At 50.3% G+C, this 23,581-nt stretch overlaps 1 protein-coding gene across 4 annotated transcripts in view; it reads right to left on the minus strand.

The window, feature by feature from the left end:
• Positions 1–23,581, minus strand: part of EFR3B (EFR3 homolog B) — a 115,118-nt gene that overhangs the window by 23,086 nt on the left and 68,451 nt on the right. For all 4 annotated transcript variants that reach the window (XM_074012209.1, XM_065527340.1, XM_074012208.1 and 1 more), the window contains 8 exons: positions 10,699–10,820; positions 6,791–6,940; positions 5,052–5,186; positions 4,541–4,619; positions 3,686–3,821; positions 3,286–3,447; positions 2,256–2,367; positions 1,832–1,883 (listed from right to left, as the gene is read on the minus strand). In XM_074012209.1, coding sequence (XP_073868310.1) covers positions 1,832–1,883; positions 2,256–2,367; positions 3,286–3,447; positions 3,686–3,821; positions 4,541–4,619; positions 5,052–5,186; positions 6,791–6,940; positions 10,699–10,739 — 867 coding nt within the window. In that variant the 5' untranslated portion in view covers positions 10,740–10,820. The remainder of the gene's footprint in view (positions 1–1,831; positions 1,884–2,255; positions 2,368–3,285; positions 3,448–3,685; positions 3,822–4,540; positions 4,620–5,051; positions 5,187–6,790; positions 6,941–10,698; positions 10,821–23,581) is intronic.

Here is a 23,581-nt window from a genome sequence, read left to right on the forward strand (position 1 = left end):
CGAGCTCAGTAGACATGTGAATGGATGCGGACAGCATTCAGGGACATTCGGGTGTTAAAAAGCAAGCAAGGGATGAGCCCTGGAGGGAGGCGGGAGCCAGGCAATCTCTGAGCCTAACATTCCAGCCAGTTAGGGCACAACTGATGAATAGCCACAAGGAACATAATGCCTTATTAAGAGAATGATCATCAAAAAGAACGAGACAGTGGAAGAACTCACAGCTGGGCTGAAGGATCAGAACTCACATACATGGCAACCACCAAATAGCACACATAGGAAGCATTTGGTAACAGGTCTGTTAGCCTGGCAATAATGGCGCTTTGTGACTAAAGCCAGTTTGGCATAAATAGACATGCCATATATGCTGTTGTCAGAGCATTCAACTGCAGCAAAGCACCTTTACTGTTAAATCCATATTGCAAAACAATGCCTTTGATGATTCAGAAGGTCCCTGAGGATGTACCCCAAACTGTCATCTTAAGAAGATGCTGGGTACAAATTAATGAGGGTAAACTCAGCAAAGAAATGGCAGGAATATGGAGACCAAGGTGATAACTATACGAGGGCAGTGTTGGAGCACAAAGGGTTTATAAAAACCTAGTGCCATGAAGAGTATGGACTGGAGAGGAGGGGAGGGAAGGCGTGAGGTGGCGGCGGGGGTGGGGGGGTCTGTTTAGACTGGCATGACTGGAACGGAGACAGAGACTGAGAGACGAGATGGGAGGTCTAGGGAGGGAGAGGGGCCTGGGGACCTCCCAACAGTCTGAGAAGTTTGAAATCTGGTTGTACATCAATTATAAACTGAGGCCGGGCACAGTGGCTCACGCCTATAATCCCAGCGCTTTGGGAGGCCAAGGCAGGTGGATCACTTGAGGTCAGGAGTTCAAGACCAGCCTGACCAACCTGGTAAAACCCCATCTCTACTAAAACTACAAAAAAAAATTAGCTGATGGCACATGCCTGTAATCCCAGCTACTCGGGAGGCTGAGGCAGGAGAATCGCTTGAACCTGGGAGGCGAAGGTTGCAGTGAGCCAAGATTGCACCACTGCACTCCAGCCTGAGCAACAAGAGCAAAAAAAAAAAATTATAATATGAGACCTACTCTGAAATAAGAGGCACCTGGTAGAGAACAGCATTTCTAGACAATTATTCTTATAGCTGAGTTCCTGACAGGTGGGGAGAGGTGGTTGTGAGATGTCAGGTTTAGGCCGAGGGTTGTACTTCAGAATACCTGGGGAATGTGTTACAAATACAGATTCCAGGACCTCACTCGGGCTAACAGCTCAAAACCTCTGGGAATCATATATTTATCACAAGATTGTCATCAGAATGGTATTTGAGAGCAATGGATCTAGACTCCAGTGATGGCTGCAAAGATGTAAAGAAGAGTTACATATAAGAGTTACAGAATGGGAAGGATGGGGGCTGGGAGACTGAGGTGGGTACATGTGCCAAGAACATGTGCTGGCAAAACAGGGGAAACAGAGGGGAAAGGGAAATAGGGGGTACCTGGAGGGAACCAGGGTGGGAACCAACAGATTCCATCTTGAGACAGATCATGTCTAAGTGACAAGGCTATCAGTAGCCAATAAGGAACCTTTGTGAAAATTAGAAACAGGTTCCCCATTTGCTGTGGCTGACCCAGCTCTGTGGGTGCCCAGCCTGGCTAGTGAGTGGAACACAGGCTAGATTTCAGCCCCGACTCAACTGACTGGGTGTATTTGTGCAGTATGCAATGTGCACGACTGTATGTGGAGGCCTTCACTTGGTCCCTTGGAAGGAGCTGTCTCCTGCAGAGGAAGAGCAGGAATAGGGATAGATGGGGCTCACCTGCAGGAGGGATTTTAGCAGCATAATCTGGGTCAGACGGTTCCTATTCTCCCTGTAGACCAGAGACACAAATACTCACCAGGATGGTAATGGGGCGGAGATCACACACTTGCCAGCTTAGTTCTACCCCTGATTCGTTTCTCCATGAGGCTTATGGTGTTGAGTTACCCAGGACAGTGGCTTCCGGACCCAGGAAGCTGACCAAGGGGTGACTGGCTCCCCCCACGTTGGGAGGTGGTTATTGATGGGGCAGCCTGAGAAACTGTTGTGGGATCCAAGAGCCCCACTAAAGGCTGCTGCGGGATTTGGGAGTAAAAAGAGAGGAGAGGGCAGAGCCAAGAAAGTTAAGAGGGATAAAGGAGGGAGTCAGAAAATGCAGCTAGGGGAGAGGAGGACTCCAGGCTGGGGGAGATTGGTGGCTCACCCCGTCCTGCCCGTGTCCACCGCCTGGTGCAAGGATGGCCGCGGCACCTTGCTCATGATGAAGAGGATCACCTCGGAGCGCTGGTAGGTGGGCAGCGTGCTGGCAAAAGAGCCTGCAGGAGGTGGCGGAGAGGGTGCCCAGTGAGGCACAGGCTGCAGGGCCCCTCCTGGTTCAGCCTCTCAGCTGCACAAACCCCTGCAGAGAGCGAGGGTTGCCGCTCTCCAGAGTCAATCCAGGACCAGAGAAAGGAACTCAGGATAGCCCGTGTGTGATTCTTCCTCTCCAGGAAGGGGAGGCATCAGGCGGTTCTGGAGGACTCTTCCAGGCTCCGTGTTTTCACTTGTTCCTGAGGCTGTGGTTAAGGTCTTGGCTCCTTGGCTAGGGGGTGGGGATGGTGAATGCTGGGCCCTGGGACCAGGGCGGAGGGAGCCCAAGTTCTCGTTGGGCTGCCCTAGGGTAAATCCTCCTCCCACGAACTAAGAGAAAAAGATGCTTCTGGATTCCTAACCTGCCTACTCCAGGCTGAGGCGAAGCTCGCATGGCTAGGGCAGGCAGGCTGTGAAAGCGGCTTTATCATCTCCGCTCCCAGAAGCACACCCATTTTCTCCACGGCCTGCCCCCTTCCTCATTCTTTCCTCTTAGTCCCCACCTCTCCCTCCTGGAAGCCCTAACCTGGAAGCATCAGGCAGGTCTGATGGAGACTGGGACTAAGGAAGGTTCGCCTGAGACTTCAGATCTGGGAAACCCATCCCACTGTTTGGCGCTGTCGCTCGGGCCCTGCCCAGCCAGCGCACCATGACCGACTTCATTTTCTCCGAGGTCCGCGAATAGCATGTGGGTGCTGGACGATCCTACAGAGCCCCGATGGATGCCTTTCGCCCCAGTGCGGTCCCTCCCTCTCCAATCACATCCCCAGGCCGCCCCCGGGGCCCCGCCCCTTTCCAGGGTCCCTCTTTCCTCCCCTCGGCCCCGCCCCGCCCCTGGCCCCGCCCCGCCCCAACCCTCCCCGAGCCTCGACCCCGAGCCGCACCAACGGTCTTGATAACGGCCTCCTGGAACATGCGCTCCTCGTGCTCCTTGATGATCTTGGTGCCGAGGCTGACCGCCCCGTCGTAGCTCCCGGTCAGCGCGTAGTCGATGCTGAGCCGCAGCTGCCTCAGCAGCGTGTTGAACATCTCCAGCACCGTGGGCCCTGAGAGGGGCGGGGCGGGGCGCCCGAGATTAGGGCTGGCACCCTCCTCCTCCCTGCACCGCGAGCAGGCAGGGCAGGCCCACGCACCCTTCCGGCCTGGGCTTCCTCTGCGCCTCCAACTTCTCGGCGGACTTCTCCCGAGGAAAACGACCCCTCCCTGTTGCCCCTTGCATCTCTCTGGAAGAGGCGGCAGCCTCCGCGGGGTCCCCGGCCCTCAGGCCCTCGCCATGCCCCTTACCCACAGAGCCCGTGGCGGCGATGACCGCCGCTTCCGACAGGACCTCCACGATGCCTGCGCGCACCGTCGCAGCGCTGCGGCTGTTGGCGTCCAGGTGGCCCAGGAGCTGCTGGATGACCAGGTGGGAGTGCTGCGGCTGCGGGAGGAAGATGAGCTGGGCCTGGACAGTAACCCCACGGGGCCGCAGCCCTCTCCTGGCACCCAAAGGCGGGGGTAAACTAAAGGGACGTCCCAGGGCCCCGGGCACTGCAGGTGGCACTGACACCTTGTGCCCTTTCCTGCATCCTTCCCTCCTCCCTCCAACAAAGAGCCAAATCCCAGTGGAGGCTTCGGCTGACAGTGTTCCAGGGCCCTTTTACTTCAAAATGGGTCAAAAGACCATTTTTAAATAGGGTCTTCCTTTCACTTCCGGTGCCTCAGGTCTTTCCGCAAGGGCCATGGGAGGTCACATGCTGCCTAAAGTGGGGCCCCTGGGCCGGTGCCCATTCAAGATGGCTCTGATACTGGTTTACACTGAGATAAGGACGGGATGGAGAGTCAGTGTTTAGTAAACAATTTGTCAATGCTGTAGCAGCCAAGGGTGTGATCTGTAGGCTTGCATTTTGCATGAGTTTTTAATTTTATTTTTCTAGAAATTATTTGTTTTAATTGTATTTTATAAAAGTGTTGGTCTGTGATGTACTGGAAATAAAAGCAGCCGGCCCTTCTCCACAGCTAGCTTAAGCAGCACTGGTTTAGGCAACCGGGGGCTTCGGAGGAGTCACAGGGGACTTCTGGCTTTCCACTTTAGTGCCCGTCCGGCTCCCAGAGGGGCCTTTGTCCCGGGATCATGCTGGCCCAGGGGAGCCACCATACCTGAATTGAGTACATGATGATTTTAAAGCAACGGATGGCGAACACCTTGGGTTCCCAAAGAGAATGGTTATCCAGATGTCTGTGAGGGAGAAAACGTGGGGGAACAACTGTGAAACTCCCGGCGGTGTCAGGGAGAAGAGATTAGCTTGGAGGGAGAGGGACACCTCCTCAGAGCCCCTCGCACAGTTCCTGGGTGAAGAAGTGAAGCCTGAAGGGCCTTGGGGTAGTCCCAGTCCAGCGCTGGAGAGAGGCCAAGGACAGCGCTCTGCAGTGGTGTGAAGCTGGGCACCTTCCTTTAGCATTGGGTGCCTTCCTACTGCGCAGCACTTGGCCACCCTGTGGCAGCTTTTGCTGTCACAGTGCAGGGAACACAGGCAGAGGGAAGGGATTGACTTGGCTGCGGCACTACCACTGTAATATCCCCTTCCCCCCAGCCAGCCAGGAGATGCCAGGGACCCGAAACATGTCCAGGCTGAAGGCTGGGGCCAAGGCAGTGGGTGGGGGCACTCACATGAGAACAGGCTTGATGGCGTTTTTGATGTTGCCAAAGGCAGCCCGGCCCAGCAGCTCCCGAAGGCACCTCTCAGCCAGCTCCGCAGGGCTCTCTTTCTCCTTCTCAGGTGCTTGGAGGGGTGAGGGAGACCGGCTGGGGAGACAGAGGCACACGGGTAGAGGGTGGCATGCAGGCTGGGGTCAGGCTCTGTGCAGTCCTGCCTTTCTGTTCTTCATCCACGCAGGACACACAGGAATTTGGCATGGGTTGTACTAGGCAATAGGGGAGGTGTCACAGCTGTCAGAAATTAAATGGGGGTAAAAAAGCCCCCACTGGGGGAAGTGAGGGAAGATTGGGGAAGAAAAGATAAAGTTCTTTTTCTGGAAATCCTTAAAGATTTCCAGATGTGCCACTGTGTGAAGGAGGCTCTGAGCACCATGGGCCAGGTGAGCTGTAGAACATGTGTGTCTTGATGCACCTAAGGCTTCAGAAGGAAGAGGAGATGGGAGATGAAGATAGGGAAGGGAGGCAAAAAACAAAACAGAAGTGGAAGAAAGGAGAGGAGAGAGAGGGAGGGAAAAGGAAAGCCACAGTGGTTGGCTCAGGCAAGAGTCAATGATCCTCAAGTCATAGGGAGTCGGCCCACATCTGGACAGAAGAGGAGCCCGAGGACTCCCAGCCCAGAGACCACCAGAGACCGTATTGTCAGTGAGATGCTATTCCAGAAATAGCCACCAGAGGGCGGAGGGCATACGAATCCCACCCCACCCCACCCCCCGCCCCTGCCCCCGTCCACCCAAGTCTAGCTCTAGTAGCCTGGGCTCAACAGACTTAACCAGCCTAGTGAACAGATAGCCCAGGTGGGACAGCAACGTGGACCTTTCTCCCCATTCCATTTCACCGAGGGGAAAAATGAGGGGGCAGGGACAGGGATGAATCCCATGCTTAGGGGATCCAGGATTAAAACCCAGTGTCTGCAAGCTCTTGCTGAGTGGCTATGGGCTGGTCAAGCATGCACGTTTTCAGGGCCTGAAATAGCATCAGGAAGCAACAGAGGAAGGAAGGTCCAGATGGAAAGTCCACAGTGATTGAAGCCACGAAAGGCATCTTTCTTTTTTTTTTTTTTTAGACAGAGTCTGGCTCTGTCACCCAGGCTGTATAAGTGCAGTGGCACGATCTCAGCTCACTGCAAGCTCCGCCTCCCGGGCTCCCATTCTCCTGCCTCAGCCTCCCAAGTAGCTGGGACTACAGGCGCCTGCCACCACGCCCGGCTAATTTTTTTGTATTTTTTTGTTAGTAGAGACACGGTTTCCCCGTGTTAGCCAGGACGGTCTCAATCTCCTGACCTCATGATCCGCCTGCCTCAGCTTCCCAAAGTGCTGGGATTACAGGCATGAGCCACCGCACCTGGCCCACGAAAGGCACCTTAAAGCCTCCTTGGCCCTGTTTCCAGGGAGACAAAGGTAACTAGACTCTTGGTTCTGTGTGTTACTACCAACAGACTTACCCCCAGGGAGCCCAGCACCAACACTGTCCTCCTTCGGTAATGCAGATGTTAAGGGACGCTGTGGGCTGGCACAAAGCCAGACCCATGGCTCCTAGGGAGTCAGCTTTGGACTCACTGCAGAACAAGCCACAAAGCCATGTCCCTGGCCTTGTAGCTGAGTTTTACTGACCAACCCAAACCATGTGGTTCCCAAGCAGCCCTTGAAGGGCTGATCATATCCAACTGTCCTGCCCCAGCCCGGCCTGCTTACCTCTCTGCCTCCTCTACATGCTGCAGATTGAAAAGCAGCGATGGGACAATCTTGTCCATGTGCTGTGGGTCCCAGATATTGGCCTGCAGTTCATCATTCACCGTCTTCCTCACCACCCCTTGTAGGCCTTTGATGCCTGACATTCGAATTCTGTAAGGAAAAGGGTGAAGTGGGACTCGGAAGTCCTCTAGTCCTGAGAAGTCCAGCTTCGGTGGTTAAGAGAGGAGCGCAGCTTGGGGGTCAGGGATACATTTGTCCATCAGAAGGCAGAATGGAGATCACCTGCTACTCTCATGGGACCTCCTGGTGCTGGCAGACGTGAGCCCAGGAAGCCATGTCTTTTGATTCATCTTGGAGACTCCCAGGCTGCCCTTGCCTTGGTACCGTCTGGGCTCCAGCCCTAGGGTGCTGGGTGCTCCAGCTCCCCGTCTTTAGTACTTAGCTGGGGTTGTTCCAGCTTGGGCCCAAGATGTGAAAGCTCAAAATGCTACCAAGAACTGATGAAGCAGAATCCAAGACTGTGAGCAATTTGCGGGGGCAGTGGGAGGCGGATCCAGAAGGCGAGGCACAGAGCTGCAGGCTCTCTGGGGCACAAAGGGGTTTCAGCTTGGGGCTAGGCTTAACCAGAGGGGAAACTGAGTAACAGCACAGCAGGAGCCCCTTTTTTTTTTTTTTTTTTTTTTTTTTTGGAGACGGAGTCTCACGCTGTTGCCCAGGCTGGAGTGCAGTGGCGAGATCTCGGCTCACTGCAAGCTCCGCCTCCCGGGTTCCCGCCATTCTCCTGCCTCAGCCTCCTGAGTAGCTGGGACTACAGGCGCCCGCCACCGCGCCCGGCTAATTTTTTGTATTTTTTAGTAGAGACGGGGTTTCACCGTGGTCTCGATCTCCTGACCTTGTGATCCGCCCGCCTCGGCCTCCCAAAGTGCTGGGATTACAGGCTTGAGCCACCGCGCCCGGCCAGGAGCCCCTTTTGTACACCCCCAGTCTCTGCTACGCTAACCCAGGGTCAGCACAGCCCTGTGGGAGGGAGCCCTCTTTACTGGCCATTTTTTTCAGCCTGAAGTTTCTTTCTTCCTTTCTTTTTTATAAAGCCTTTTTTCTGGTTATAAAATAATACATGCTAATCATAGAAAAGTAGAGAGAAGAGAAGATTTACCACTTCCACCACCACTACCACTGTTATCTTTGTTATCAGAGATAACTGTTACTGGCATTTTGATGTAATTCCTTTCTTCTGTGCATAATAGATAACAGAATTAAGAACCTATTGCATATTTGATCTGTAACGGCTTTTTTTACATACATTCTGTGCATTTTCCTGTGTCATTAACTCTTCATAAACATGTCGAATGGTTGCCTGATACACTATCATAAGGCCTTTCTCAACTAGTGACTAGTAGTCATTTAAGTTGTTTCCAAACGTTTTGCTTTTTTTTTTTTTTTGAGATGGAGTCTGGCTCTGTCTCAGGCTGGAGTGCAGTGGCGCGATCTCGGCTCACTGCAACCTCTGCCTCTCAGGTTCAATGGATTCTTCTGCCTCGGCCTCCTGAGTAGCTGGGATTACAGGCATGTGCCACCACGCCTGGCTAATTTTTGTATTTCTAGTAGACACAGGGTTTCACCATGTTGATCAGGTTGGTCTCGAACTCCTTACCTCGTGATCCACCCGCCTCGGCCTCCCAAAATGCTAGGATTACAGGCATGAGTCACCGTGCCTGGCCAAACGTTTCACTTTTATAATAATGCTGTGATGGGCATCATTGTATAAAATATTTTACTACATTTCAAGTCATTGCCATGACTGGAATCACTGAGTCAAAAGGTAAGAAATAAAAGGCAGCCAGATACAGTGGCTCACACCTGTAACCCCAGCACTTTGGGAGGCCGAGGCCAGTGTATATAGCTTGAGCTCAGGAGTTCGAGACCAGCGTGGGCAACATGGCAAAACCTCATCTCTACAAAAAATTAAAACATTAGGCCGGGCGCGGTGGTTCACACCTGTAATCCCAGCACTTTGGGAGGCTGAGGCGGGTGGATCACCTGAGGTCGGGAGTTCGAGACCAGCCTGGTCAACATGGTGAAACCCCATCTATACTAAAAATACAAAATTGGCCGGGCATGGTGGCAGGCCCCTGTAATCCCATTTACTCGAGAGGTTGAGATGAAAGAATCACTTGAACCCAGGAGGCAGAGGTTGCAGGAGCTGAGATCGTGCCACTGCACTCCTGCCTAGGCGACAGAGTAAGATCCTGTCTCAAAAAAAAAAAAAAAAAGAGGGGAAAAAAAAAAAAAGAAATTAGCCAGGTGTGGTGGTGTGCACCTGTAGTCACAGATACTTAGGAGGCTGGGGTGGAAGGACAGATTGAGCCTGGGAGGCGAAGGTTGCAGTGAGCTGAGATTATGTGAGATCATGCCACCGCACTCCAGCCTGGATGAAAGAGTGAGACTCTGTCTCAAAAAAAAAAACAAAAGGCTCCCGATTTGCCAAAAAACCTGCCCCACCCCCTGCCCATGCGCAAGCCGCAGGAGAATGCCACTCTCACGGTGCCTGCGGCGGTATTGAGGATCTTATTTTAAACATCTGTTCTAATTTTATGAGTCCAAAAAATCCTCACATTTTGTAGCTATTTCAATTCACATCCTTTTGTGATTATTGGAGATGAGCAGTTTTTCTCAAGGTTGAGTTGCCAGTTGCATTTTTAACTTCAGTTTTAACTGGGGTTGCCAGGGTGCTACCCTGGGCCTTACCAAGGAACTGTGACTGGAGGTGGCAGGAGCCTACGAACACCAGGATACCCTGGCCCAGAAGCCTTTAGGGCCACTGGCAATGGGCAAGGATTCCCCGGAAGTACCTGGCCACGCTGACCTGACCCTGACCACGTTCAAGACCCTGAGCTGGCAGCTGTCTGGACTTGGGAATGAACGACCAGGAATACTGTCCTGCTGACTTTTCTTGGTTTCAGTTTAAAAAGGCACTCCCCAAAGGACAACATATCCCCGGCGTGCTGGACTCGTTTGTCCCACCCAAGGGGGCCTGGCTGGCAGGAAACAAGGCCTGGTTGGCAGAAAAAATTCTACCCAGGGCTCCCTTATGTGTACATGTGAATTAATTTTTCTTCTTTTCCTACTTTGCACTCTTTCAGTCTCCTCAGAATCCCTTCCACAAATGCACATGATTCATTCTGTGACACCCAGAGCTGACCATGCCTTTCAAAAGAAGTTCAGAAAGATCAGGCCTGGGGGAGGAGGAACTTCTTACTCTTCCTATTTATTTATTTACTTATTTTTCGAGACAGAGTCTCACTCTGTTGCCCAGGCTGGAGTGCAGTGGCGCAATCTCAGCTCACTGCAACTTCCACCTCCCGGATTCAAGCAATTCTTGTGCCTCAGCCACCCGAGTAGCTGGGATGACAGTTGCGTGCCACCATGCCTGGCTAGTTTTTTGTATTTTTAATAGAGATGGGGTTTCGCCATGTTGGCCAGGCTGGTCTTGAACTCCTGACCTCAAGTAATCCACCTGCCTCAGTCTCCCAAAGTGCTGGGAATACAGGCATGAGCCACCACACCTGGCCCTTACTACTCCTCTTAATGGGCACAGTGGAGATCTACCCATGACCAAGAGCCCCATGAAGTCTCTGAATCACTTGAACCTGGGAGGCGGAGGTTGCAGTTAGCCAAGACTGCGCCACTGCACTCCAGCCTGGGCAACAGAGTGAAACTCGGTCTTAAAAAAAAAAAGGAGAAACCACATGTAGGGAGCTGGGTGCTGCCTGTCTGCCCAGCAACATCAGAGCAGACACAGACACTAACAAAAGCAGACACGCAATAGCAGGTTGGAAGTTATCTACAGGACCCACCTTTGCTTCTGCTGTGAGCTGAACCACCCACCCTTGCCTTCCCCTACTCACTTAGTCTTGATTTCTAAGTCATCGTGGCTTGAGTGGCACATTTCACTGAATCGGGACACAAAGAAGTCATAGCTCCGGTGATAGGATGGGGTGTCCTCCTCGATGTTGGCAAACTTCACAAACTATCAGGGAGGAAGCAGATAAATACACGAGAGAGGTGACCCACTGTGCTCCTCACTGCTGGGCATCCCCAGACCCCCTGCCATGGTCAAGCCATGGGAACCACGCATCCTGGAGCCAGCTCGGCCAGCCTCGCAGAGCACGCTGGGGAAATGAGTTCCCAATCCTGCTCACCTCTCCCGTTGCACAACAAGATTGGAAACCATGGCCCTTCTCAGGCCTACCCTGCTGTGGGAGCAGAGGATGGAAGAGAAGGGAACATGAAGGGGTTCACGGAAGCACCTGCCCTCACCCCTCCATCCAGAACTGCGCAAACACAACGGGGTAGGGAGGCTGTTAGGAATAACACGGAACCTGAGTGAAAGCCAGCGATGAAGCAGCAGCACCACCCTCAATGAATTCGAGGACACAAGAACAAATCTAAAATTTGACTTAAAAATGTAATTACACTTTATTGTTAGAAATTGGAATTTGGTCAGGTACAGTGGCTCATGTCTGTAATCCCAGCACTTTGGGAGGCTGAGGTGGGTGGATCATTTGAGGTCAGGAGTTCAAGACCACCTGGCCAACATGGTGAGACCCTGTCTCTACTAAAAATACAAAATTACCCAGGCACGGTGGCAGATGCCTGTAGTCCCAGCTACTTTGGGAGGCTGAGGCAAGAGAATCACTTGAACCTGGGAGGTGGAGGTTGTAGTGAGCCGAGATCGCACCACTGCACCCCAGCCTGGGCGATAGAGCAAGACTCCATCTCAGACAAAAACAAACAAAAACAACAATAACAACAAAAATGGAGTCCATTTTTTGAGTTTGCCATTTCAGTTCAGTAGGTCTTGATAGGCATCCTGGGCAGCTAGATTCCTTCTGCACCAGGATGCTGCACATTTGCAATTCTAAATAGGGACTTAATTTCAACTGAGTCCTGCAGAGAAACAACAATCATGAACTAAATGAAGTTAAATTACTAAATATTTAATATGATTCTTATGGGGTTTTTGTTGTTGTTGTTGTTGCTGTTTTTGAGACGGAGTCTTGCTCTGTCGCCAGACTGGAATGCTGTGGCGCGATCTTGGCTCACTACAACCTCTACCTCCCGGGTTCAAGCGATTCTCTTGCCTCAGTCTCCCGGGTAGCTGGGTCTACAGGAGTGCGCCACCACGCCCAGCTAATTTTTGTATTTTTCGTAGAGATGGGGTTTCACCATGTTGGCCAGGATGGTCTTGATCTCTTAACCTCGTGATCTGCCCACCTCAGCCTCCCAAAGTGCTGGGATTATAGGTGTGAGCCACTGTGCCTGGCCAGGGCTTTTTTTTTTTTTTTTTTTTTTTTTTTGAGATGAAGTCTTACTCTGTTGCCCAGGCTGGCATGCAATGGCACAATCTCGGCTCACTGCAACTTCCTCCTCTCGGTTTCAAGCGATTCTCCTGCCTCAGCCTCCTAACTAGCTAGGATTACAGGCACCTGCCATCATGCCCAGCTAATTTTTATTTTTTGTAGAGATGGGGTTTCACTATGTTGGTCAGGCTGGTCTTGAACTCCTGCCCTCAGGTGATCCACCCACCTTGGCCTCCCATAGTGCTAGGATTATAGGCATCAGCCATCGCGCCCAGCCTGTATAGGTTGTTTTGTTTACTGTTATTAATCTAGTACCCCCAAACAACTAAAAAGGTTAGATTTACTATACAATATAGTCTCCATTATTCTGCCCTGTATTATTATTTAATTTTTATAAAAATGTGTTGCATCAAAAAGGATATGGTATTCTTCCCAAAAGTATCTAGTTAGTGGACTCTCATAATATTTAGTATTGTCAATTTGTATCTGTATTTAACGACTTAAAAGTTGTCAATAACTTTTTCTGAATGAAAATTAGCAGCTTCCACAAACATCATTAATTATTGTAGTGTTTTATTCTTACAATAATAAATACTACAGCTATTTTCTGTTGACTGAGAGAATCCCAACATATAAGCAAATAAGGAGATCTTTCCTTCCAAGCTACATCTAAAATGGATTCATATATTTGGGAGAGAATATTCTGATATCAGCAATAAATCTAAGTGACATTGCTGGCATTCCTGATGTGGTGATGCAGAAGAGACACAATGGTGGATCCAATGGTAATCCATGCGATCAGAAGATCATCGATTACGTGCAAATTCAGGAGAGTTCCAGAAAGAAGGCTGAAGTCGGCCTTCGGCTGCCTGGCCTTCATAAGCCCCCAAGGCTGGAACACAGACTTGAGGTGCTGAAGCCATGAACCAGGTTTGGCCGAAGTTAAGGTTGGGTGCATCACTGCCCTTAGCCACCGACACAGGCAAAGTCTGGTCCAGTCAGGATGTCTGTCCACTCAGAGCAGACACACAGCTCTAGCAGGTTCTAAATGCAGATCTAGCTCTTAACTGGAGGTGTGGATTTTGAATGAGACATTTAACTTCTTTTTATGTTTTGGTTTTCCCATGTGCAAAGTAAGCAGCCCGGTTGTCACTAAGGTTCTTTTAAAGTTTCAAAAATCTGTACTATGTCTACTTCGAATATGATGAGGCAGATTAAGACTCCCTGTGTGTGTAAGAGTGCCTGCATTTTAGAATAAAAGAAACAGTGAAAAAAAGAAGCCAATAACAAAGAGAAAGAAACAAACACAGACTTTGTCCCCAGGATGTAGTGACTGTGTAGACTCAGATGTACCTCAGGAGAATGAATGGCCAAACTTTATGTTCACTGGTTTGGGAGTTTGTGAGCTAATGGCTATGAACATTTTAGAAGCAATTTTTTTTTTTTTTTTTGAGACAGGGTCTCGCTCTGTTACCCAGGCTGGAGTGCAGTGGTGTGATCTTGGCTCACTGCAACCTCTGCCTCCTGGGTTCAAGTGGTTCTCCCCACTCAGCCTCCCTAATAGCTGGGACTACAGCCACGATGCCTGACTAATTTTGTATTTTTAGTAGAGATGGGGTTTTGCCATGCTGGCCAGGCTGGTCTTGAACTCCTGACCTCAAGTGATCCTCTTGCCTTGGCCTCCCAAAGTGCTGGGATTACAGTCGTGAGCCACCCCGCCTGGCCTAGAAGCTTATATAATGTCTGGTACTACCCTAAGACTTGTACACACGTCATCTCTTTTATTTCTTAAAATGATTCTAAGTTAGAGTGGTTTCTATTCTCATTTTATAGACAAAGAGACTGACATCCACAACAGTTAGGCAACTTGCCCAAGGCCCTGCAGGAGGGGCCCGGTCCCCCACATCCTGCTGCCTGTCTCCAGCAGGACTTCCTCACTGAAAACGTTGGCTTTTTGGTTGTTTTGTTTTATTTTTATTTTTCAGCTTTATTTAGGTATAATGGACAAATAGAAATCATATCTATATATTTAAGGTGTACAACTTGATGTTTTAGTTATTTATTCACTCATTTATAGAGACAGAGTCTTACTCTGTCACCCAGGCTGGAGTGCAGTGGTGTAATCATGGCTCACCGCAGCCTGGAACTCCTGGGCTCAAGTGATCCTCCTGCTTCCTGAGTAGCTAGGACTACAGTTGTGCACCACCATGCCTGGCTAATTTTTTTTTTTTAAATTGTTTTATTTTTTAGACGGAGTCTCACTCTATCGCCCAGGCTGGAGTGCACTGGCGTGATCTTGGCTCATTGCAAGCGCCGCCTCCTGGGTTCAAGCAATTCTCCTGCCTCAGCCTCCTGAGTAGCTGGGACTACAGGCACCCACCATCACAACCAGCTAATTTTTTTGTATTTTTAGTAGAGACGGGGTTTCACCATGTTAGCCAGGATGGTCTTGATCTCCTGACCTCGTGATCTGCCCACCTCGGCCTCCCAAAGTGCTGGGATTACAGGCGTGAGTCACCACACCTGGCTTTTTTTTTTTGTAGAGACAGGGTCTCATTATGTTGCCCAGGCTGGTCTCAAACTCCTGGGATCAAGTAATCCTCCCTCCTAGGCCTCCAACTTGATGTTTCTGACATACACTGTGAAATAGTCACCATGGTTAAGCCAGTTAACATATCACCTCATATAACTGCCATTTTCTTTCCTCTTCCCTCCTTCCTTTCTGTGGTAAGAACATTTAAGATAGGTAAGATGTGGAAACAACCTAAATGTCTGACAAATAAATGGATATCGAAAATCCATTTGCGTATCCATTTGTGTCATCTGTGTATACACACACACACACAGTGGAATATTATTCGGCCTTAAAGAAGGGAATCCTGCCGGCTGCAACAAAATGGATGAACCTGGAAGACATTATGCTTGGTAAAACAAATCAGACACAGAAAGACAAACGCTGCCTGATCTCACTCATATGTGGAATCTAAAATGGTTAATCTCAGCCGGGCGCAGTGGCTCCCGCCTCTAATCCCAGCACTTTGGGAGGCCGAGGCGGGCAGATCACTTGAGGTCAGGAGTTTGAGATCAGCCTGGCCAACATGGTGAAACCCCGTCTCTACTAAAAATACAAAAAATTTGCCAGGCATGGTGGTGTGTGCCTGTAATCCCAGTTACTTGGGAGGCTGAGGCAGGAGAATTGCTTGAACCCGGGAGGCAGAGGTTGTAGTAAGCCAAGATCACACCACTGCACTCTAGCCCGGGCGACAGAGCAAGACTCCATCTCAAAATAAAATTAAATTTAAATTAAATGTGAAATAAAATAAAATGTCAAGTTCACAGAAGCAGAGTAGAAGGGTGATTGCCAGGGGCTGGGGTAGTGGAAATAGGGAGACGTTGGTCAAAGGGTACAAACTTTCTCCAGTTTTTATTCCTGCCTTCTGCTTCCTCCGGCCTCAGGCCAGATGACACAGGAACATTGCTGCTGGGGAGGGGGGATGATATTGTTAGGGAAGAACAAGAGGTGGATGAGAAAGTGGGCAACAGGCACCTTAGTATTGTTTTATTAAGAGGGTGGGGGACAGGTAGGGTAGGGCTGGAGGTGGGAGGACTCGGCTTTTCAAACACTGCCAGACAGCAGAGCCATGGGGCACTGCTGACCACACTGGTTTCTGCCCCCCCCCTCCCCCCCCCGAGACATGCTGACTCTGTCCTGGAAGAGGCCCCGGGAATCTCAGTGGGCCAGTCTGAGGCCTACACCTGGGAAGCCACGCCTGGGAGCCGCAGGCAGGGGCTGACGGGCAGTCCCGCCTTCTCTCCTCCTCTCCCCTCCCCACACCCATGCCCCTGGGAACCCATTCCTGATCCTGGTGGAACTGGGACACCAAGACCCCTCCACGTTCAACTTTGACTCTCCTCTTTCTCAGGGAGCCGTGGCGCCATAGGACTGAGGCCACTCAGGCCACACAGCTGCTCACGGCCAGCATCTGTCCTCATTATCCCTGCTGTCTATGCTGTTAAATATTTCAATCATTATCCCTGGCTGTAAGGTCAGAATTGACATTAAAATCAATTTTTTTTAAAATGAAAGTTCTGCAGTTACCCCTGAGGTGGTGCGAGGTAGAAAACGTAAGTGGGACTCCCTTTCCTAAAACCACAGAAGGCCTCATTCCAGACCAGGTCAGCAGTTTCTCCTGAATCTGTCCCAAGCGGGTCAGCCATAGCTGCTAACCTCACTGGAAAACTCCCTTGTTCTCTCCTTCTGCGGCTCCGTGAGTCCCTGGATGTGTGTTCTTCGGTGCTCTTCTTCCCTGACATATTAGTTTTGAGTCTTAAAAAAAAAAATTTTTTTTTTCTTTTTTTTTTGAAATAGTCTCGCCCTGTTGCCCAGGAGGGAGTACAGTGGCACCATCTTGGCTCGCTACAACCTCTGCCTCCCAGGTTCAAGTAACCTGTGCCTCAGCCTCCCAAAAGCTAGGATTACAGGCACCCACCACCACTCCTGGCTAATTTTTGTATTTTTAGTAGATGGTGTTTTGCCATGTTGGCCAGGCTGGTCTTGAACTCTTGGTCTCAAGCAATCTGCCTGCCTCGGCCTCCCAAAGTGCTGGGATTACAGGCGTGAGCCACAGCACCTGGCCTGTTTTCTTTTCTTTAAAATGTATCTATCACCTCCTAGGAACATGAATAAAGTAGAGAAGATTCAGAAAAGCTCCCTGAGCTCCTGGAGTAACAAGAACTGTGTGAACTCAAGGCATATTATTAGTAAGGTTCTTATTCTAAGAGGCTTAGACTTTTTATGACCCTACAGGATTCAACACCACACAATCATTGAATAGCAGTGTTTGCTGGGGCAATGAACAAATACATTCCACTCACCACTTAAAAAACAACACGCCATTCTTAACATGCCCGGAACTCCACCCACTGTTGTTTCCCATCCCACTTGATCAGAAAAACAAATTTCAGATATGGTTGTAGTAAAGCTTATTTGCTTTCATTTAACCCATGCCTTGTTCTGTTGGAAGCCTTCAAAATATCTAAAAGACATCACAAAGCCCAAGTTCTAGAAGAGGTTATTCATAGACATAGGAGTTTTCATCAGGAATGGCCAGGCCAGGCCCAGTTAACACCTACAGTCTAAGTAATAACAACAGTAAATATTTCTGTGGCACTCATTGCTTAACATATCAGTGTTAACTGTCTGTGACTGTGTTGTCTCTGCCTCAGTCTTGACCGTCTTATCCCCTGTGTGTCAAATCTCCCTCTGCTTCTCTCTAATAAAATGCTTGTGATTGCATTTAGACCCACCTGGAAAATCCACGATAATCTCCCAATCTCAAATTAAGATAGTCCTTAATTTAATCACAGCTGCTAAGACCCTGTTTCCATATAAGGTCACATGCAGAGGTTCCAGGGATTAAGATGGAGCCATCTATTGATGCATCATTTTCCAGCTGATCACAACATCCTTTATCTGATACAATTTTCAGCAGTCTTGTGAGTTTAGCAGAACATGTGTTGCTCCCATTAGAGAGATGAAAAAACTGAGGCTTATTAAGGGAGCAAGTGAATTATTTCAGCTCAGCCCACTTGTGACAGGTGGAGCTGAGCCTCAGGCTTGGGAATTCTCACACTGGGTCCCATGATCTTAGCTCTTTACATTTTAATGTGTATCAGAACTACCTAGGGAGGTTGTTTAAAATACAGATTTCTGAGCCACTCCAGCCTACTGCTATCCTACTGAACAGACTCTCTAGGGGTAGGGCTTAAGTATCTGCATCTCATTTTATTTTATTTTATTTTATTTTATTTTATTTTATTTTATTTTATTTTATTTTATTTTGAGACAGTATCTCACTCCTGCCACGCAGGCTGGAGTGCAGAGGCGTGATCACGGCTCACTGCAGGCTTGACTTTCTGGGCTCAGGCGATTCTCCCACCTCTGCCTCCCGAGTAGCTGGAACTACAGGTGTGTGCCACAATGCCTGGCTAATTTTTTATTTTGTACAGATGGGGTTTCAGTGTTGCCCAGGCTGGTCTCATATTCCTGGGCTCAAGTGATCCACCCACCTTGGCTTCCCAAAGTGCTGGGATTACAGGCGTGAGCCACTGCGCCTGGCCAGGTATCTGCATCCTTAAGTGCCCGCTCCCCCTATTCTAGGGCAGGGGGTCTACAGGTCACATGTACTTGGCCCAGGGAAAACTCGTCCCACAACTATAGGAATGTTCTGAGGCAGGGTGGGGGGAAGAAAGCTCTCGCAGAACCTTGAGAAAAGCTAGGGAAGTATGTTCTTGGTCATGGAGGTCCATCAAGGCTGGATGGATGGACAGCCACTTCCTTTGAAGGGGAGAACTGGGGTGTTTCGGGCTTGAACCAAGGGTAGCATGGCTCCATCTCTGGAGCACAGTTTGCCCTCCGGGGCCCAGGACTGCCTAGGAGGCTGTAGCCTTGAGTCTCGGGCTGTTGACCATTCCATTCCCTCGGGCTGCCAGGACTCTTGCTCTGTTAGATATTCTAGTGAGACTGCACTTAATGCCAGTCCCTGATCTCCCATGGAGAAGGTATGTGCAACAGGGCTATCTAAGAAAAAAAGCACCTTTTTGGTACCAGGATCTTGAGCCTCCTTAGGATCCCTTGGTGTGATAGCTTGTGGGGAGGCGCTTCCCTTCCCTGAGGCTGGAAGTATGAAAGCACAGTCCCAGCAGCCCAGCTAGGTCACCTGGTCAGGGAGCGCTGGTCATGGGTCCCTGTAGGGGCAGCTCCCTATGTGGCTCCTGAATCTTCCAGGGGTTGACATGAGGGGGCCAAGCTGGAAATTTTGGTGACAGTGATTCAGAGGGTCTGATGGGGTTTTTCCCGGGGACCCTGGTCAAAGGACCACACCTATTGCGGAAGTCCACCTCAGAATGTGCCAGTGTCTGGCTGAGATGAGGTTGGGACTCTCAGGTTTTAGAGTGAGTAAGGCCTTTTCCCTCTTAAACAGGCAGTGTAGTGTTATGACTACAAGAAGGGGTTTGGAGCCAGACCACATATTTGAATCCTAATTATTAGTAGGGTGATCTGGGACAAGCTTACTTGTCCCAGCTTACTTGAAGCTCCCTGTGCCTCAGTTTCCCTATCAAGTAGGGGTAACCCAAGCACCTGCCTTGTAGACTTGGTTTGACCAGAACTCTACCTGCCTCGCCTGTCACAGTTATGCACTGCCTCCTCATTTTCTCCCCCAGTGCATTTTTGGCCCGTCATCAACACTCCATGAGTTTCCACTGGGCTCGTTTACCTGCGTGACTGGTCACTATTTCTTTAAATGCATACTACAGCGAGAACTTCCTAAATGTTTCACCCCTACAATTGTGAATTCATACTTTACAGATGACTTTTATTAAAATGTGACTTCTAATGCATGAGATCATGAAAGATCATGGTTTTTTGTTTGTTTGTTTTAAGATACAGCAATGATGAGGAAAGTCGCCATAGCAACAAACTGAAGATTTTGAACATGTGACATTTCAAAGGCCAGGGGCACTGCTAGGGCCACCCTTTCAAGATCAAAGTTTCAGCTCTTCATATACAACAAAGGGTGCCAAGCTTGCTGGAGTGATCACCCACCCTGTGGTACAGGCAGCCAGGAGGTAAAATGGTGTGAAAACTGAGGGTTACTAAGGGTCAATAGAGAGCGAAAGCTCCAAAGACTGGCCTTGCAGGAATAGCTCTCCCCTGGTCTTATCACAGGCCAAGTCTCTCCAAACAGAACATAGCCATTCCCTCTTCCATAGGTGGGCCTTCTGAACCAACTAACTTCCTGCTGTCAGTGACAGAACTATAGTTAAAAATACGGGCATATACAAAACCCAACTCTCTCACAGCTCAAGGACTGAAGGCCTTTTTGCTGCATTTACCTACACAAAGAGAAAGGAGAACTGCTTCTTTGCTTCACTAGACTTAACCTGGGTAGAAAAATCAGCACCAAAAAACGTTGCCCAAATTTAAGATAAGTCCTAGCTGGAAAGCAAATCAAAACATGGTTTTGAGTTTACCACTGCCTGTCCCTTTCTTGCCACTGCCCTTGTTTATAGCAATTCCCTGGGGCAGTTTTCACTGTAGCCAGAGGCACAGTCTATCCCATCTTAACTTGATCATGTCCTGCCAACCTCCTGACTACCAGCCAAAGCATAGTAACTCCCCAGATCTATGACATACTCTCCTGTCCATCCACATTACACAGTCCCTCCTTCAAGACTCTTTGCAAAACTGGCTGTGGTTTGAAGGACTCCTGGGGAAGTCTAGTCCTTGCTGGCCCCAGGACACCATCCCTGCTGGCCCTGGGTAGCCCCATCTGCTGGACTCCAAGGCCTGCACTCAGGAAACACAGACCTTGGGGAGCACCAGCTGCTGCCTCTGCTCTCAGAGCCTGTCCCTAGCTGGGGCTGAGCCCATGCCTTGGGCCATTCCACTGGCCTTGCAGTTCTGACCTCACCTGACTTCACAGAACCCACCTCCGGCCTGCTGGTCTCCAGCAGTGCTGAGTTTTGAACCAAAGTGCTGAAGATTGGGGCATATCTAGTCCACAGATGACAGCTAAAACCACAAGAGTTGATGAAATTGTCCAGGAGCAGTATATCCAGCGAGAAGAGGGTAGAGCACAGAGCCTTGGAGACCACAGACACTCAGGGGGATGAGGAAAAAGAGAATTATTTGAAGGACACTGTCTTGGCTTCCTGTGGCTGCTGTAACAAGTTACCACAATTTAGTGACTTAAAACAGCACACACTTATTATCTGAGTTCTGGAGCTCAGAAGTCTACAATAGGTCTGCATGGCTGCATTCCTTCTGGGGGCTCCAGGGAGCATCCATTTTCTCAGGCTTTCCAGCTTCCAGAAGCCACCTACATCCTTTGGCTTGTGCCCCCTTCTCCATCTTCAAAGCCAGCAGCAGGGCATCTTCAGATCTCTTTGTCTCTGTCCCTCCGCTTCCATCATCACGTCCCCTTCGGTCCAACTCTGATCCTCCTGTGTCCCTCTTATAATGACCCTTGAGATTACATCAGGCACACCTGGATTATCCAGGATAATCTCCCCCAGCTCAAGATTCTTAAACTGATCACATCTGCGAAGTCCCTTTTGTCATATAAGGTGGCATTCACAGGTTCCAGGGATTAGGACATAGGCAACGGTGGGGTGGGGGCATCATTCAGCCTACCACAGAAACTAAGCAGGGCAAGTCCAGTGGGAACAGTTGGAGTGACAGGCCTGAAGAAGCCCAGGGAGTGTGAAGAAGGGTGAGATCCCAGGGAGAAATGGGTGAGATCCACAGGGAGAAATGGGTGCGATCCCAGGGAGAAACGGGCACAATCCCCAGGGAGGAATGGGCACGATCCCAGGGAGAAATGGGCACGATCCCAGGGAGGAATGGGTGCGATCCCAGGGAGGAATGGGCGTGATCCCAGGGAGAAACGGGCACAATCCCCAGAGAGAAATGGGAGTGATCCCCAGGGAGAAATGGGCACAATCCCCAGGGAGCAATGGGCACGATCCCCAGGGAGAAATGGGCACGATCCCCAGGGAGCAATGGGCACGATCCCAGGGAGAAATAGGTGCGATCCCAGGGAGGAATGGGCGTGATCCCAGGGAGAAACGGGCGCGATCCCCAGGGAGCAATGGGCACGATCCCCAGGGAGGAATGGGTGTGATCCCAGGGAGGAATGGGCGCGATCCCAGGGAGAGGTGGGCGCGATCCCCAGGGAGGAATGGGTGTGATCCCCAGGGAGGAATGGGTGTGATCCCAGGGAGAAATGGGCGCGATCCCCAGGGAGGAATGGGTGTGATCCCAGGGAGGAATGAGTGTGATCCCAGGGAGAAATGGGCGCGATCCCCAGGGAGGAATGGGTGTGATCCCAGGGAGGAATGGGTGTGATCCCAGGGAGAAATGGGCGCAATCCCCAGGGAGAAATGGGCGCGATCCCAGGGAGAAACGGGCGCGATCCCCAGGGAGAAATGGGCGCGATCCCCAGGGAGGAATGGGTGTGATCCCAGGGAGGAATGAGTGTGATCCCAGGGAGAAATGGGCGCGATCCCCAGGGAGGAATGGGTGTGATCCCAGGGAGGAATGAGTGTGATCCCAGGGAGAAATGGGCGCGATCCCCAGGGAGAAACGGGCGCGATCCCCAGGGAGAAATGGGCGCGATCCCCAGGGAGAAATGGGCGCGATCCCAGGGAGAAATGGGTGTGAATTCAGGGAGAAAGGGGCACAATCCCAGGGAGAAATGGGCGTGATCCCCAGGGAGAAATGGGTGCGATCCCAGGGAGAAATGGGCGTGAATTCAGGGAGAAATGGGTGCAACCCCAGGGAGAAATGCCACCAAAAGATAAAAACATGAGGGGCAAGGTGGGTGGGGAGTGGGTTATTTTCATGGTTTCCACAGATTCTAATTGCAAAGATAAAAATGTAATCTTACAGTGGAGAGGAGTGGCTCCCACACCCTAGACCGGGATCACACTGGGCATCTGTAAAGGTGGGACACAGACATTTGTGCCTCCTGCTGTGATACCCGGTATAGCAACCCAAAACCCCCATGAAGTATTATAGCCAAAAGTAGTTACCTGCATCCAATCAAACCTTCAGATCTAATTCCAGTTTGCAGGAAATACAAGAGACAGGAGAGTCAGATAAGTGGCACCACAGCAAAGAACCAGACAAATCCAGAATGGGGAGCATTCTACAAAGCAACTGACCTGCCCTCCAAAACGTCAACATCACGAATAAAAGAGGGGCAGAGAGAGGTTGGGAAGCTGCTAAGAGAGGTAAGGGATGTAGAAAACAAAGAAATAGTCTTTACTAAGTTCTGATTTGAAAAAGGATAGCAATGTAGACAACGGGGGACAATTAGGGAAATCTGGATTTGGACGACATATTAAAATAAGATCAGGAATGATGGTTGATTTTGTCAGGCAAGCTAATGGCATTTTGTAGTTATGCAGGAGAATGTAATTTTTTTTTTGTTTTTCTCTTGTTTATTAATTTAATTTATTACTACGCTGCAAGAGACTTGAACTTGTGTTTAGATTGAGGGAAGAGATCAAAGCAAGGCAAAGAGTGGAGATGGGGAGGGGGCAGAAAGAATGGATCCAGGGAGGCTCCGGAGGGGCTGGGGACCCTTTGGAGAGGAACAAGATGGGCATAGGAAGTGGAAGAAGCGCCCTGGGACAGCCCCCATTTCCTGAGTGGGAGAAGAAGGCAAAGGCAATTTGAGACTGAAGAAGCTGATTTCGGAGGGGAGTTTAGGGGGAAATGGAAGGTTTGTAAGGACCACTTGGAGGACGTGAGAGGAGGCTGCTTGAAAGCCCAGTAAACTCCTAATGCACATATGCGTAGAGGCCCCAACCCACAGGCCGTGTGGTTTTCTGAGGTGGGGGCATTAGGGTAGGGGGAACA

The sequence above is a fragment of the Macaca fascicularis genome, chromosome 13 (genome assembly GCF_037993035.2).
Source record: "Macaca fascicularis isolate 582-1 chromosome 13, T2T-MFA8v1.1".
NCBI classification, from domain to species: domain Eukaryota; kingdom Metazoa; phylum Chordata; class Mammalia; order Primates; family Cercopithecidae; genus Macaca; species Macaca fascicularis.